The sequence below is a fragment of the Anser cygnoides genome, chromosome 2 (assembly GCF_040182565.1).
Source record: "Anser cygnoides isolate HZ-2024a breed goose chromosome 2, Taihu_goose_T2T_genome, whole genome shotgun sequence".
NCBI classification, from domain to species: Eukaryota; Metazoa; Chordata; class Aves; order Anseriformes; family Anatidae; genus Anser; species Anser cygnoides.
In genome coordinates, this window is record NC_089874.1 from 29363535 (window position 1) to 29379693 (window position 16159).

Below are 16159 nucleotides of genomic sequence, written 5' to 3' on the forward strand. Positions count from 1 at the left end.
TTGAGGGTCTGTAAATAGGGTGTTCACGTTTAAGTACCCTAATGAACAGGAATTAACCTCTCTGGATTGTAATAATCCTTTTGTATGCAATGCCTGTAACTCTTTGAACTTGCTAGGTTTGTAGGCTGAATTATCCATGACTAGCAGTAGGATGTGTGTGATCAAGAATTCACAGAGATAAACTAGGACTCCTTATGCCACCTTAGAGGACATATTTAGTGTATTCATGGGTTGACAGCAGACTTGCTCATTCTTTCATTAATTAATGTAAAATCCGATGTCATCGGAATTGTGTATTTGTATGCAAGAATTTTTATTTGTCCTATAGTGTTCTGAATTAAAACTCCCATATATCATCAATATACTCTACAGGAATCACTATGAAATAACCTAACCTGGCCTGCCTCTCATACCAGCCATTCAAGAAAAAGTTCAAAAATCCAGAAGGGAACACAAGTGAGACAGTTTGCCTGAACAGAACTGAAAGTTATTTTCAGGACTCAGTTTTAGTGTGTAAATGGAATTACTGTCTTACGTTTATGACACTTGGGATTGTTAGTTACACAAGACACTTACAGAATTTTCATCAACAGTAACGTGTTATGAAATAAGCTCTGAACAAAACTGAGAACCATATTCTGTGTCTCAGAACACAAAATGATTTCCCAGCACCAACTATGCAATCAGTGCTTTACATTTTGGTAACGTGGCTGATATCTGTCACGTAGTTCTGGAGGTGAGAAGTTATTCAGTTATTTGTCATTCGGGAAATCACTAAAAGGTATAAGAGACTTAAGAGAAGAAAAGTGACAAAGTCTAATTGCAGTGAAACATACACAAAACATAAACTGACACTTTTTGAACATAATACAAGCAAAGGTGCTCTGTTTGCAGCCAGAGTTGTGACTACACTCTAGCCTTGGAAGGTTCCTTTTTTTATATATATTTTTATTCTCTGGAGTTTTTACGGAGCACAAAGGACCAAGATGTGAGTGAATTGCTATAGGATAGATAGAGATACCAGCTTGTATCCTTAAAAAAGCATAGAATAACATCATCTATGAGTAGCGGTGAAGAGGCCAGGGTTAGAGGAAAACAGAAGTGCTACAACAGCTAGGTAACAAGTTAGGTTTCTCAGCCATAGTTTAGGGCTCTCTTCACTACTGTCTGTGTGGATTGAGACCTGTCAATCTTCTTGGTGCCAATTCCAGTCATTGCACAACAGACATAAATAAAATTCCTATACTTAAAATTCAGCCTACGCTTCACTGCTTTGCTGCATCTGCTGCCTTATATATTATCCTGAGATATATGTTAAGTACCAAAGTCAGAATGAATAAAACAATAACTTTTTTTTTTTTTTTTTTTTACAAAAGAAGCATAAGAACAGGGAGTCATTTTCTGGAGTAATTCAGATTTTCACTTCTGTGGCATGGTTGTCAGGATGTCAAATTTCTATCTCCAGTAAAACTGCATAAGTATATGGAAAAATCTATTATCTTGACCTATATGGAAAAGCAAGTAGCACATATATATATATATATTTGCATTATCATTTGAAAATATAGCTCTGTATTTCCCTCAAAATGAATCCATTTGACACACTATAAAAAAGAGGCAACATAAAAACAATTTCCTTTCTAATTTTAAGAGTATTTTCACTGTGGCATAGATCCATCTAAGTAATTTATTATCTGAATCACCTACTAAAATGAGTATAGTTCTGATGCCTCTTACACTTCTAACAAAGGTCACTTTCAGGGAAAAGGCTGAAGTGCCTTTCTTGCAATTACCTGAATTCTGTCAAATACACAGTATATCTTGGCAATTAAATTAACTGTGTTTGCAAACAGAGAGGTGTTTTGATACACAATGATGCCTGTTCCTTTCCTTCTTCATTTGTCAGAAAGGTTATTCGCCTGCACTACTTCCATATCTTACAGTTTCATATCTCAGCTAAATTTCATCTTATTCACGGATGAGGATTCACAGGGTAAAACCAAAGTTTCACAATGAATAAAAATGTTAATATGGTGACAGTGGTTACCCATTTGGGCTAAGAATATTAAAAGCCATTTGTTGGTGTTAGAACCCATTAAAACTCTTATCTTTTCAGCATTTGGACTCACATCTTTGCAAAACTGAACCAAAATTATAGCTAGGGTTACCAACAGTCCTCTATAAATATCTTTCATTAAGATTTGCATAGAATAAATAGAAAATAGGAAGTAAAAACAGTAACATTATGCAAAATATTAACAAAAAGTTACATCAACTGAAATAAGTGAAATAAATCTTTAAAACAGCTTTAGGTGTTATGATTAAATTTAGTATTTAAATTAAATTAAGTTTAGGATTTAGCATTTAAATACAATTTCTGTTGTTTAAAAAACAATTGAACAAATAAAACCAACACAGCTCCATCCAATAATTTGTTTCTGTTGGTCAAAAAATTGCTTTGGCATTGCCAAGACAGATGAGAATTCACAATCGAATAAGAGTTTACAGAAGTATGTGACCTTACCTTCACCTGCATACGCTAGGATTGAGCGGGCACGCATCTGCTTTCCTTCTGTGGTTTTCCCGGAGCAGGTGTGTGAGCAGGAGGACCATGCAGACCACATGCTGAGCACACAGTCCTTTGGGCATGGAGCTTCGCAGACAACAGGGATTGGGTAAATCGCATCTCTACACAGCTGTCTGTCAACCTCTTCTCCTGGGAAAGAAAAGGCCAGTAGCAGTCTATCATTTGTTAAATTAACTTAAAATGAGCAATCTAGCCCAGATGGGCACACAAATAAATTAGATTCTGTTCTTCTATATAAACAAGATAAATAGATTTCTTATTACAATGACTTGTCTCCTCTGCCTTGATGTGAGAAGAACACGCTGAAACCTTGTTTAATTTGATATTCTGCTGAAGCAAATACCAGCCTGGGTGGTCTTTAAGCTTTCGCTTTGTTATTGTATATTTGATTCCACAGAAAGTCCTCATGTGAATAAGAGAGCATATAATGCAGCTACAGAAAACTGCATGTGTGGAAATGCAGGTACCTTAATCACTTAGTCTTCATCCATGTTTGTGGGAGAAGTGGAAAAATATCATACCTTTCAGCTAAGACAGTTTTATAACCCACAATTTATCCTCTGAATTGCAGTCATGAATCAAAATATGAAGAGAGTTGCAGTAAGCTGCAGTCAGAGACTGTTGTTTGGTTATAAAGATCACCTTTTATTAGGCATGCCAGTGACACATCACTGTCACAGAAGTACAAAAAGATCTCTGCATTTATATTCTGTCACAGCAAAGTACACATTTCATTATAATAAAAAAGATCCAGACTGGTATAAATTGTTTAATGAAATACTACCTAGTGTTTAAGTACTGCTTTTATTTTTGGTAAAGAAATCACAGGAACACTGTGTCTGAGATCTCTCTGAATAGCATCCTAATCACAAAGTGGTTACTTTTGTAAGGTGCCGTATCATTTGCTGATCAAATCAGTTAATATCAATTAAATGAGGGATGAAAGAATGACCACATGTTCAGAGGTCAAAAAGTATCACTGACAGTGACAAAAGGCTGAGGAGAAATCTTCACTTTGGAGAAGGTACAGGAAAAAATGAAGAGAGAGACATTTTTAAATCCACTGTTTTAGAGTTATAGCTTTGTAATCATACAAACCAATTACAGAAATTGTTTTCAAAAAAAAGCACTGGGAACTGAGCAGTAGCCCAATATGTAATGACAGTTTCAAGGAACTTTGAAAAAGTTGCATCTGAGAGTGCAATGGATTTCTGAGGCCCTGTTAACCACACACAACCAGAGCATGGAAAGAGTCAGTCTAATTCATTAATAGGAAATCTGTTTTTCTTAAGTTTTCTGCAAAGCATATAATTTCAAAAGCAGCTGAATATGTTTCACGTTATATGATCCTTGCCATATGAGGGCATAAAACCTTCTGTTTCATCTACTGAAATGTTATTGAAGTATATGTGATTTCAATGGAACTGAACCGTCTATAGTATAGCACTTGTAATGATCCATCATGACAGACCTTTTGTTTCAATAGTTAACAACAAAAAACTGTCTCATTGAGATTTGCAATGGAAATAAGTCTTCAAAACAACAAAACATTTTCTGGAAATAAAGATAAAATGCTCTCTAATTTAATGATAAATACATCAGCCAATGATAAAAACCACCACGTGGATTCTGAAAAGCTAAATCAGTGAGAAATGTGGATGCTGTAAATTAAGCCAAAGACCTAAAAATACTGCTTTCCCCAAGCCTCAAATTAGGCTTTTATTTCTTAACAAAATAATATAATTCATCAAGCAGTAATCTAAAGACAATCTACATTTTTTTTATCCAAGTATTACAGAGACTTAAAACCTCCCAAATAATAATCTCTGATAAACTAAGGTCCTAAAAATAGGAGGTTCTCTAGTACTAGCAACATATCATGATTCCCAGAATTATTAAAGACCAAATTCTTTATAAAAAGGGGAAAATATGAGAGCCATCCATCCAATATCCCTTTAACCAACAGCAAATGTTTTATTCATATAGACTAGTCACAACAGAACTGCAAACATCAATCTTCCTTGGCTTTGCAAACCAGTGGAAGTCTTTTTAAGCTCATGCCTTTAAAACAGCCTGAAGTAGTCATATTTATTTGAATTATAAAGACCTTTGCGATCAAACTAAAGGGAAAAAAAACAAACAAACAAAACCCAACCAATAGCTGTTTTTCCCCTACTACAAATAAAAATTTGAGCCCTGCAAAAGACTTCATGGATTTCCCACATCGAGTTCTGCTTCCCCCACTGGACTCAATCTTGGAATCTATCGCTCCTTCTCTCGTAACACAGGTCATCGCAGCCTGTCACCAGCACAGGAGGGCTTCTTGTCTGCTTCATTGGAATGACACACTGTTTAGCTTAAAGTACAAGAGGGAGGAGCAGCCTGCAAACTCCCTTTCCAAATGAAGGAAGAAAAGGGATGAACATTACTCTGACTATTCCACCTCCAGATAAGATTCAATGAAGTAAGTTGTGGAGTCACCTGCATGTCTTGAAAGAAATACTACTATTACAATAAAGTTTGTCATAGTATGAATATACAACACTATATCAAGCTTATTTATCACCCACCAACTAAGGTGACTTTAACTCTAAACTCAAGCTAAATTTGTGGTCATGATGAGAAGTTGTGTTTAGTTTCACTAGTTAATTAAAGGACTATACATTTGAAACTAAAAAGTCTTCACTTTCTCCGAAATCAAAGGTCTTATCTTTTCCTTTTACAGGGAAAGTATTCTAGATATAAGTATCTTGCATATTAGCATTTAGATTTTGTCAACAGTCCAGTTCTTATCTGATGAAGACAACTGCATAGAAATGCAGCTGAAAAGAATATTTTATAATGGGTATGTCTTCAGGGAGATATCTTATTTAGACAGAAGTGTTTCTGACATTTCACTAATGATTTTATGAACTACTTGACCTTTGTTGCCTTCCTTATAAAGTACATAGTGTAGTCAACTAACAGGAATCGCTCAACCATATGCTGGAAACAATGCCAATATAAAGATTAAAGCCACGTGGAAAAAGTCCCATTTGAAAAAGTTTTTCATCTGTAGTCTAATAGTTTAATAGAACTTTATGGGTATACATTTATTTCACACAAGATATAAAGACAAACCTCCAAAAACATGAGTCAAAGGGCCCTGCCCTGAATTACTTATGTTCAAAGCAACAGAATGACAAACAAAAAACCAAACAAAACAGAAAGAGGAAAAAAGAGTATGAAATAAGAAAGTTGTTGACCACTGAGCAGTTATTTGTCCATTAAAATTTCAAAGCAAGCAATAGTCCATATTCAGAAACAATGCTTATGTAGCTGAATGGTATTCCTCTCATGCAACAGATGCATACTTTGAGCTAAATTCTCTAAACTGCACTAACAGGAGTAACTGCATGTAGCAATGGCTGGAGGCAAATGAGATTTTCTTTTTCAATGATTTTAATATGTCAGAAATTGTTTAAATCTTTATTGGGATTTTTACAGATTTGTTTCATCAATAAGGACTGCTGAGGAAATTTCATCCTTGAACTGTTATGCTGGCTCCAGCTTGACAAGCAGCAAAGTGAGCCACTACAATAAAACCTCTTTGTGGCCTTCATGGTGTAAAGACCTTCTAGTTTGTGTGCATGCACCAGAGCCACTAGGGAACTACTGAAATATTTAACTGCTTTAAATAAAACAAAAACAAAAAACTACTGGATAGGCAATTTTTTGCAGATTACAGGCAGATAGCTTGTGACTAACATGCAGGAGGAACCAGCTGTTTTTAAGTATCAGACTGCATTCATATCACTGTTCTTGTTTTATTACATTCACTAAAGAGATACAGCATATAAAAATTTGGTTTAGATGCTAAGGGCTGGCCTACAAGGAGGAAGACACGTTCTGTATTTAGTGTAATCAAATCACATCATTCCTTGGTTTTATTCTAATTTTATTTTATTTTTACTCATCTGTAAAATGGGTCTGATATTTAAGTTTCTTGTAAAATGGTTTAAGATCTTTCCACTGGGAAGCATTCCTAGAGCTGGTAATGTTAGAGAGATATGGCAAGGAAGAACTCTTGCTTCTTCATCTTTTAATATGGTGCATGCTTCAGTGCACAGTAAAAACTTGCTGTCAAATTCTGACCTGTAGTAAATGGAAATGCAAGTGTTTAACAGAGGGCAAAATTATTTTAAAGCTTAAAAACAGTAAAATCACTGCTGGATTCAATGAGGCGTGGAGAAAAACTGGGAAAAAAAAACAAACATAAAAGTGCTGTTGGGTCCTATGCAATACGGCAATGAACTTGATCTCAGTCCTGTACGAGGAAGCCAGCTATTGTCTCTGAAAGTCTGAAATATAACCTGATACAAATTGTCAAAAATTGAAAATAAAATCACAGTAAATGGGATCAAATCAAGAGAGGGCTTTAAACATTAATATTGTAAGTGATTTTTAAACCACCTGTGGAATCAGTAAAGGACAGGAATATTACACAGTGGTAATATAAACCATACACTTATAAAGTTCATAAAGCAATTAATGACTGCAAGTGACCCTAAATGCTAAGACTGCAGACTTCAGCATCTGCACTACTTAGTCTGGTGTGTCAAATTTACTAATATTTCTGTGGCTAAGAAAAGAAAAATAGAACAATATCTTGTTTTTGTGGTTTCTGGTAGCCACCTATGATAGTCTGGTTTTAAATACAACAGACCACAGGAAGCTACAGCATCATTCAAGTGGTTTTAAATCTACAAGTTTAAAATGAGAATGTAAAATACAAAATCATAGAAAAGATAGTGCAAAGCACAACATGAGATAGATGTACTGTTTATACATACTAGGGGATATATTGCATATATGTCACAATATCTATAATTGGTCTCTCTGCTAATACTTCTGTTACCAATTTTCTTGTCTTGCCAGTGAAGTTGAACACTGTGTCATCCACTGGAAAACCTCTGTGCACCTGAAATTCTTGGTGAGGCACCCGCTGAGCTTTTGTGGGTGAAGAAGGCCTGGTTCATCAACTTCAGTAATGCCTCTAAGCGTGGAGGCTTTTTTTTTTTTTTTTTCCCAGCAGGAAAAAATGCATCTAGTTCATACGATGTTAAAATCTATGAGTTGTGATGGTTGTCATTTACCGTTTTTCTTCCTTCTCTGTTCAGAAAAAGAATCAACAGAAAAGTTTTACACTGCCTTCTATATGACTTGGAAAGGCTGAAACAGCCAATGAGACCGTTCTTCATCCTGAATTCCCACGCAGTTTCCCATATACATTCCTCCCATATGAAGACCTGTATGTGTCCTTATGCTGGCACCCTTTTCAGCCTTTGAGCACATTCAACAACCTTCTCAAAGCAGCTGAGGAGCCAAAGCTGCTGTGTGAACTCTGCCTATTTAGAGCAACCCAGCCTTTGATTAGCTGTGAAAATACACTGTATATATTCAAAACTCAGTATAATCCAGGCTGCACTATGTTCTGTTTTTCATATTGAACTTACTTCACAGAATCACAGAATGGCTTGGGTTGGAAGGGACCTTAAAGATCACCTATTTCAACCCCACCTGCCATGGGCAGGGACACCTCCCACTAGACCAGGTTGCCAAAAGCCCCATCCAGCCTGGCCTTGAACACTTCTGGGGATTGGGCATCCACAGCTTCTCTGGGCAACCTATGGCAGTGCCTCGACACCCTCATAGTGAGTAATTTCTTCCTTATATCTAACCTAAACCTACCCTCTTTTATTTTAAAACCATTTCCTCTTGTCCTGTCACTAAACTCCCTGAGTACAGTGGCCCTCCACAGCTTTCCTATAGGCCCCCCTTACGTACTGGAAGGCCATAATAAGGTCTCCCCAAGAGCCTTCTTTTCTCCAGGCTAAATAACCCTAACTCTCAACCCCAACTTGAGCAACTCTCCATACCCAAAGCTAGTAAATCATATACCTCTCCATTAAGAGTTTGTATACGTTATTGTTTTACAATTTTTGCATTATTTCCATAGATATACAAAGATAGTTTAGCTGTCTTTAGCAAAAATGCATTTAAAAAATTTCTTACTGTTTTGAAGTACCTAAATATCTGCTTTAATTATGACTCAGATCAGAAAATATGCAAGAAAATACCAGTCTAAAATATAAATGCCTTGAAATTACAAGAATATCATAAATAGATTAAAATAATATGTATATATAAATATATATAAAAATAATATAGAAAAGTTTTTTAAAAAAAAATTTAGCTATCATTCTAAAGGAAACATGAGGAAAAAACTTCAGGCAAAACACTGAAATAAAGGAAAACAAAAACTTGTTCAAATTTGAAGACTTTCATTACTAATAACCTTGTCTATATGTTGGCTGACTAGTCGAATACAAAATGGGCAATTCTTCATGTTACAAAAACACTATTAAAACATCATTAAAATCAGACATTTCCAAATGATAACGCACCTTGTATCTGCTAAAAAGGAAATAGTAATCAAACACAATAATAAATTAACATTATCATTTTCATTTGTAATGCTATTATACTAATTTCAAATCACCAAGCAATTATCAATCATCAAAGTTCACCAGAAAAGGATAAATCCTGTCTGCATACCATGAACTGTCATAGCAATTTAACTTTTTCTTCCAAACCACAGTTCTGCAGCAGTAGTGGGGATTTTTTTTTATTATTATTATTATCCATCAGAATAAGTAGAGAACTATATTGTGAACTATGCACAGAATAAAAGTGGAGGCTTGTAATACTTTCATTTTACTGCCCTTTTGGTGCTTGCCAAACCTGCTTATTCATGACTTTATCAGAACTGCTCAGGGCAAATTCAGTTACATACAGTGACTGAATTTTGGGGGGGCAATTTTTTTTTTTTTTTCTTACACAAAAGTAACTGAGTAAAGCTGTCTTTCTCATAGCGCATGTCTCTAATTAAAATGCATACACTATTGCAAAAGGCTGACCCAGATTTTCCTGTAGGGAGAATTTAGTAGTTAATCCCTGAAAACCTAATCAAATAAGCCACTGAAAAGGGAAACAATAATATTTACATGTAATTCATCATTTACTGCCTTGTTTGGTAAAAGAATCTTAAATAAGAGTATTTGGAGAAAAAAAAAAAGCACATGCAACAGTAGCAGAATGACAGACCAATTTTTTTTGCTCTTGAATCAGTTCAATACTTCAGATATAATGCATACTTTGATAGACATGAGGAAACTCTTAAATGTTTTATTAATCCCAGCAGCCTTCAAAATATCTTGACAGTGTTTATTTATATCTACCTCAAAGATAAAGGTTGTCAATGTAAGCTTTAATGTTAGTAAAACAGCAGTGTCCTTGAAAACAATAGCAGCACTATGTTAGCTTACATACAATTGTTTTCTGTTCTAGTCACAGGATGACCAGCTGCCAAAAAATCTCTGCATGAGGTAGGTAGACAAATTGTCAGCATCTTAAAAATTTTTAAACCTCTCTAATTATTGAGCATTAAGCAACATTAAAATATAATTTATGTTCTCAATGTATTCTACTTCATTAGCTTCAAGGTTTTTCAACACAATGTAAAAAGATGCAATTTTTCCTATTATTGTTCGTACTAAGTGAAGTTTCTGCATTCGGTTCTATTGCTTAGGTGCTGGTAGCTCTGTGTTAAATCAGTTGGCAATTCCCTAATCACATGCCTTTCTCTCAATTGGTTTTGCTAAGTAGCATTTGCATTTAATTATGTCTTAATTAGTTGATGGTTAATATTCGTGAAGTCTTTTTCTTCTAAGAAGCCTAAGTAGAAATGGCACTGATTTCAATGAAGACAAATACTCCAATATTTCTCACATCTGTTTGTTATGCAAAAATGTAAGAAAGTTGCTCTAATAGTATAATGATATGAATGCATTGCTGGATCGTAAACTGACTGGGCAACTTGTGTGTGAAAATTTACTGTTGTTTTGGTTCTTTGTGAAATTTCAAGCAATAACTCGCTATTGCTTACTAAAAGAAAATTATGAACACGACACTTGAGCTCATTATTAAAAAGAATCAACATCATGAATTTCATAAACAGGGATAGATTTTTCTTCAAATGAGAAACTTGCTAGCACAAGCACATAAACCTTCGTATCATTTACATGCTTACTGTGATGGCACACACAAAACAGCGACACACAGAGAAGACTACTTATGACTTTCACTATGCAAACACTAGAAGACATGAAGACCTTTAAAAATATAATTTTAAAACGTGTTTTTGGCTTTGATAAAGCAAACATTTGCAATTGTTCTGTTCATGGCATTGACTGTTCATGACATGCAAAAGGAAAATGGCTGGATCCTAGAAACCTACTACATCAAGTGTTTCTTAAAGATAAGAGCATGACAACATAGTTGTGAAAAAAAAAATCTTGAGATTTTCTATTTCTTAAAAACCACATTTTCCAAGCATGCAAATGTGAAGTAGTACATTTTACTAGCAATAACTTCTCAATGATGACCATGTGCAATCTTCATTGGGTATTCACCTTACGCAAAAAATATTTTTGAGGAATGGAAAGGCAGTGGCTTCAAGAATCCCCATACAGATGGGGAAATCCAGTTACTATCAGTATCTGATTGCTTCTGTTGCCTCTGTGTAAGTAGACCAGTATATGCTACTGCTACACTTCAGCTCTAGTTTAATTGCTAGCCTGTCTGCTAACCTTCCTCACAACACAATGTGTTTGCAGCTATGTAGAAAGAATGCGAATGTAGGTGACACCATTCAGGTGGTTGACAGAAATACTGAAAGATTTGAAAGTCATTCTGCTACTGAGATAATGCAGCTTTGGTTTCAAAAATGCCTTTCCTGCCCTTAAGATCATCCAAAGTTTCAGTCATTCAGTTTTCAAGAAAAGGGAGTCACTGCTAAGAAATCCAGGTCAGTATTCCTTCATGCATCAAGAAAAGGTTTGCATCACATGCATAACAGTTACAGGAACAATCACACCCAGAGTAGCATTCCTTACTCTGAAATAATGAAAGCCACAAAAGGACAACTCTGAAACAAAAATGAAGAATACGTGTATTTCCTTCTAATACTGTTTCAGATAGAAAATATCTCTGGATGTTGTTTAGATATGACTCGTTAAAAATAATGAACTCACATTCAGACACAATGTTAATGCTTCCAGTAATCCCATTTTCATGTCTGATAACAGAAGAACATATGTATCTCCATTTATATTAGAGTCATCTATCAGGATTACAGTCCTGTAGATACAGTCTAAATTTGACAGAGGGAAATAAAAACAGGGAAAGGAATAGTATTTCTTTATCCAAATAGTAGTTTTACAAGTAAAATGCAGTGCCATCTGTCACATGTGTAGGAAGGCCAGAGTAAACAGCAATATGAAACATATAATATTATATAACTATGTTAACTTGGAAACATATATTTAACAGCACAGTCACCTGAGGTATTTGGCTAGGAAAAAAAAAAAAAACAACCACACAACTTACACTTTTGCCAAAAAAGTGCAAAACTCTTATTTACTCTTGAATTCTTTAAGGAGAATGAAAATAAGCAAGAAGAAACTGTTCTGCTCTCTTTGTCATCTTAACAAGAAGAGTGTTTTGTGGTATCTACATTAGAACTTTACTTATTCCTTTATCTAATCTCTTATTTTTCACTATTCTTTAATAGATTTTCTCAGGTTAAACAACCAAATTAAATACATTTCACCTAGAAAATATGGGAAACGGTTTTCCATTTCGGTATTTATGTACTGAATTTTGTAACTGTGATAACAAGGGCAGTATCAGTTCCACAAAGCACACAGAAATCACTTGGTTACCTGTGTAAGCTCCCAATTAAATAAAAATACATGTATATATATAAAATACCATTTTTATACATGAGGTCGGTTCTTCCGCTGTACATACAGAGGCACAGTGAAGGTGTTGTACAGCATATTTTGTATTATGCACACTGTCAAAGACTCTCTTTATTATTGCAGATGATAACTTCGAATTTTTCGCTAATTCTGATATCACTGAATATCCACTGACATGAAAGGATGTGAGTGACACTGAAAAAAGACTGATCTAAACAGGAATACTGAAGAATTAATCCAAATTAATTAAAATGTGACTTTGAAGGAGATTAGTTTAACTCTATTAACATTTTGTATGGGCATCCTTATTCAGAATGAAAGAGAAAATTCTTAACAAATAGAATTTAGGCCATCTTAATTCTGAATAAGGGGATTCATATGAACATTTAATATAGTTTAACTGATTTATTTTTGCATTTAGTTTAGATACTTTCCTATGTATCTCCAAGCAAACAAGACAAAGTAAACAAAATCTGAAACATCACAGAACGGTTGAGGGTGGAAGGGGCCTCTAGAGGCCATCTGGTCCAACACTGCTGCACAAGCAGGAGCACCTGATGTTTAAACGTAACCTCCTGCTTTCCACTTTGTGCCCATTGCCTCTTGTCCTGGCAATGGGCACCGCTGAAAAGAGCCTGGGTCCATCCTCTTTGCACCTGCCCTTCCAGTATTTACAGACATTGATAAGATTCCCCCTGAGCCTCCTCTTCTCCAGGATGAACAGTCCCAGCTCTCGCAACCTCTCCTCATAGCAGAGGTGCTCCAGTCCCTGGATCGTCTTGGTAGCCCTCCGCTGGACTTTTTCCAGCAAGTCCATGGACACCTTGTAGTGAGGAGCCCCAAACTGGATTCCAGTCTTCCAGGTGCAGCCTCAGCAATACTGAGTGAAGGAGAAAGATCACCTCTCTTGACCTGCTGGTAGCACTGCCTAATAGATATGCTAAGAATATCATTAGCCTTCTTAGCAGCAAGGGCACACTGCTGACTCATGTTCCACTTGGAGTCCACCAGGACTCCTAGGTCCTTTTCTGCAGAGCTGCCTTCCAGCTGAGGTGGCCTCCAGCACGTCCTGGTGCATGGGGTCGTTCCTCCCCAGGTGCAGGACTTTGCACTTCTCCTGGTTGAACTTCATGAGGTTCCTGTCAGCCCATTTCTCCATCCTGTCAAGGCCCCTCTGGATGGCAGCATGGCCCTCAGGCATATCAGCCACTCTCCCCATTTTTGTGTCCTCTGCAAGTTTGCTGAGAGTGCACTCTACCCCATCATCCAGATCATTATGGAAGACGTCAAACAGGCTGGACCTGGTATTGACCCCTGGCGTACCCTGCTTGTTACTGGCTTCCAACTAGACTTTGTGCCACTGACTATTACCTTCTGGGTGTAGCCATTCAGCCAGATTCTGATCCACATCACTGTCTACTCATCCAGCTCACACTTCTCTATGAGGATTTTATGGTGGACAGTGTCAAAACCTTACTGAAGTCCAGGAAGACAGTACCTACTGATCCCTTCTTATCCATCAGACTGAGCATTTCATTATAGAAGTTTATCAGGTTGGTCAAGCATGACTTCCTCTGATGAAGCCATGCTGACTACTCCTGATGATTTTATTTTCCTACCTGTTTCCAAAATTAGCTGTTCCACTGCCTTCCTAGGGATCAAGGTGAGGCTGACCAGACTGTAGTCCTCTGGCTCCTCCTTCTCACCCTTCCTGAAGATAGGAGTGACATTTGCTTGCCTCCAGTCTTTGAGCACTTCTCTCAGTTGCCATGATTGACCAAAGATTTTAGAGTGGCCTTGCAATCACATCTGCCACCTCACTCAGCACTCTTGGATGCATCACATCAGGGCCCATGGACTTATTCCCTGACCTGATCCTCTTCCACCAGCAGTATAAACATGATACGCTTTTATTAGAAAATCAGCTGTACCTTAAGGCAAAATACACACTTACCATAGAAATACTAGTCCAATATTGCCAATAAGGAGCCTAGTGGAGTACCTACATATTTCCTAACAACAGAAGTAAGATTTTTTTACCTTCTGACAGGTAGCTGAAGCATTTTCATGGTTCGTTTGCTATTGTGGTCTTACTGAGAATGATAAGGAACAGAGAAAGCAAGTGTATTGATCATAACCAAACGTGGTTGCCTTCTAGCATCAAATAAGCCAATCAAACATCATCTTGATATGAAAGAAAAAGTAAGTTCGATGACAGGCTACGGTCCCATTGAGAATAAAATCAATATTAGTCTTGGGACCAAGTGAGATCAATATGTCAGACCAATAGGCCATTTTAAGCTGAGTGGGGAAGGGAGAAGAAAAATGCTGACAGAGCTATAAGGAAACAAGAAGACAGTGCAAAAAGATCAGACCCTTTTAAAATTCACAGTGTATTTCTCAGAACTCTTGGCAAAACACTAGCTCACCTTAAAAAGATACAGCTTGTCCCAAGATAAAATGGACATTCTCATAAACTTTTTCCAACCAAGCCACAATTTATACAGTGAGAAAAAGATACAAATGTATGGCTTCAAAATTAACAGCAGTATTTAAAAATACTATTTATATTTTAAAAGTATAAAAATTACTCAGTTTGTTTGTAAAGTGTTACAGAAATTCTGTTGTGTTTAACAGTGAAAAAATTAATTTGACAGATTCTAGAAATATTTCCAGTGTAATTGTGAACATTGGTAACAGTCAGATTTAAAATGTATTGACTTGAAAATGCAAAATGCATCCATCTTAGCATAGCACTATGTCTTTTTGTTTATTTAGAAAACAGGAAGTTTTATTATTCACTGGGAATTGTATTATTATTTTTTCACTACAGGGTTTTAATCAATTTTTAAATTCATCAGACGTGAACAAGTAGAGTGTTGTACACTTTAGAAAGGCTTCACATGCGTTTTACTGTAAGCACTATTTTAGACATTTTGCCCTCGCCTCCAGTAAGCTCAAGATTTAATGGAGAGCAAGTCCAGGAAAGGCCATGGAATGCCAATGAGTTCAAGTCAGTTCAATCAGCAATGATTTAATTTTGATGTGCTGATCTAAATTTGATTAGCATTCAGGGATCTGAGGTAGGAATAGAAGCATAAGAAGGAGATAATAGGCAAGACTACAAAAATGGTAGCACAAAAACAATGTGACAGCTCCACTAATGTCAGAATGACAGTGCTTGCCACAGTCTATCTTTTCAATAATCCCTACACTGAGATGTGAATCTTTGTATTTTAAGCAGCTACCTTAAATGGACTGTTTTCAAAGCAACAGTAAATATCTATAACTTAAATGAATTTCAGGCTTCTAATTTTCTGCTTAAGTATGAATTTTGGAGGATAACTTTATAAATTTAAGCTCATAAGCTCTCAAAGTTGCATCATAAATTAATAAATACCCCGGGACAGCAGTTTCAGCACCGAGTATTTTCCTGGAACCCGGTCTTCAAAATTTAAATGTTATTCTTCTCTCTAATGCAAGACCATAATCCACAGCTGAAGAGAATGAGTAAGAACACACAGTTGACAGAACATTACATGAACTTCTTAGTTTGTCAACTATCTAGTATTTCACTACTATAAAGTGGTGAATTTGCAGTAAGTTAACAACTATACATTCATAATTACCTGTGATACTTCTTGCCACAGAAATATACCTGTAATTTAAAAGGGGTTTTAAGAGAATAAGAAAAATTATTTTGCATAGT

At 36.0% G+C, this 16159-nt stretch overlaps 1 protein-coding gene across 1 annotated transcript in view; it reads right to left on the minus strand.

Moving 5' to 3' along the window:
- Positions 1 to 16159, minus strand: part of THSD7A (thrombospondin type 1 domain containing 7A) — a 273039-nt gene that overhangs the window by 74818 nt on the left and 182062 nt on the right. Inside the window, exon 9 of the mRNA XM_013183445.3 lies at positions 2525 to 2716. Within this exon, the coding sequence (XP_013038899.1) occupies positions 2525 to 2716 (192 nt within the window). The remainder of the gene's footprint in view (positions 1 to 2524; positions 2717 to 16159) is intronic.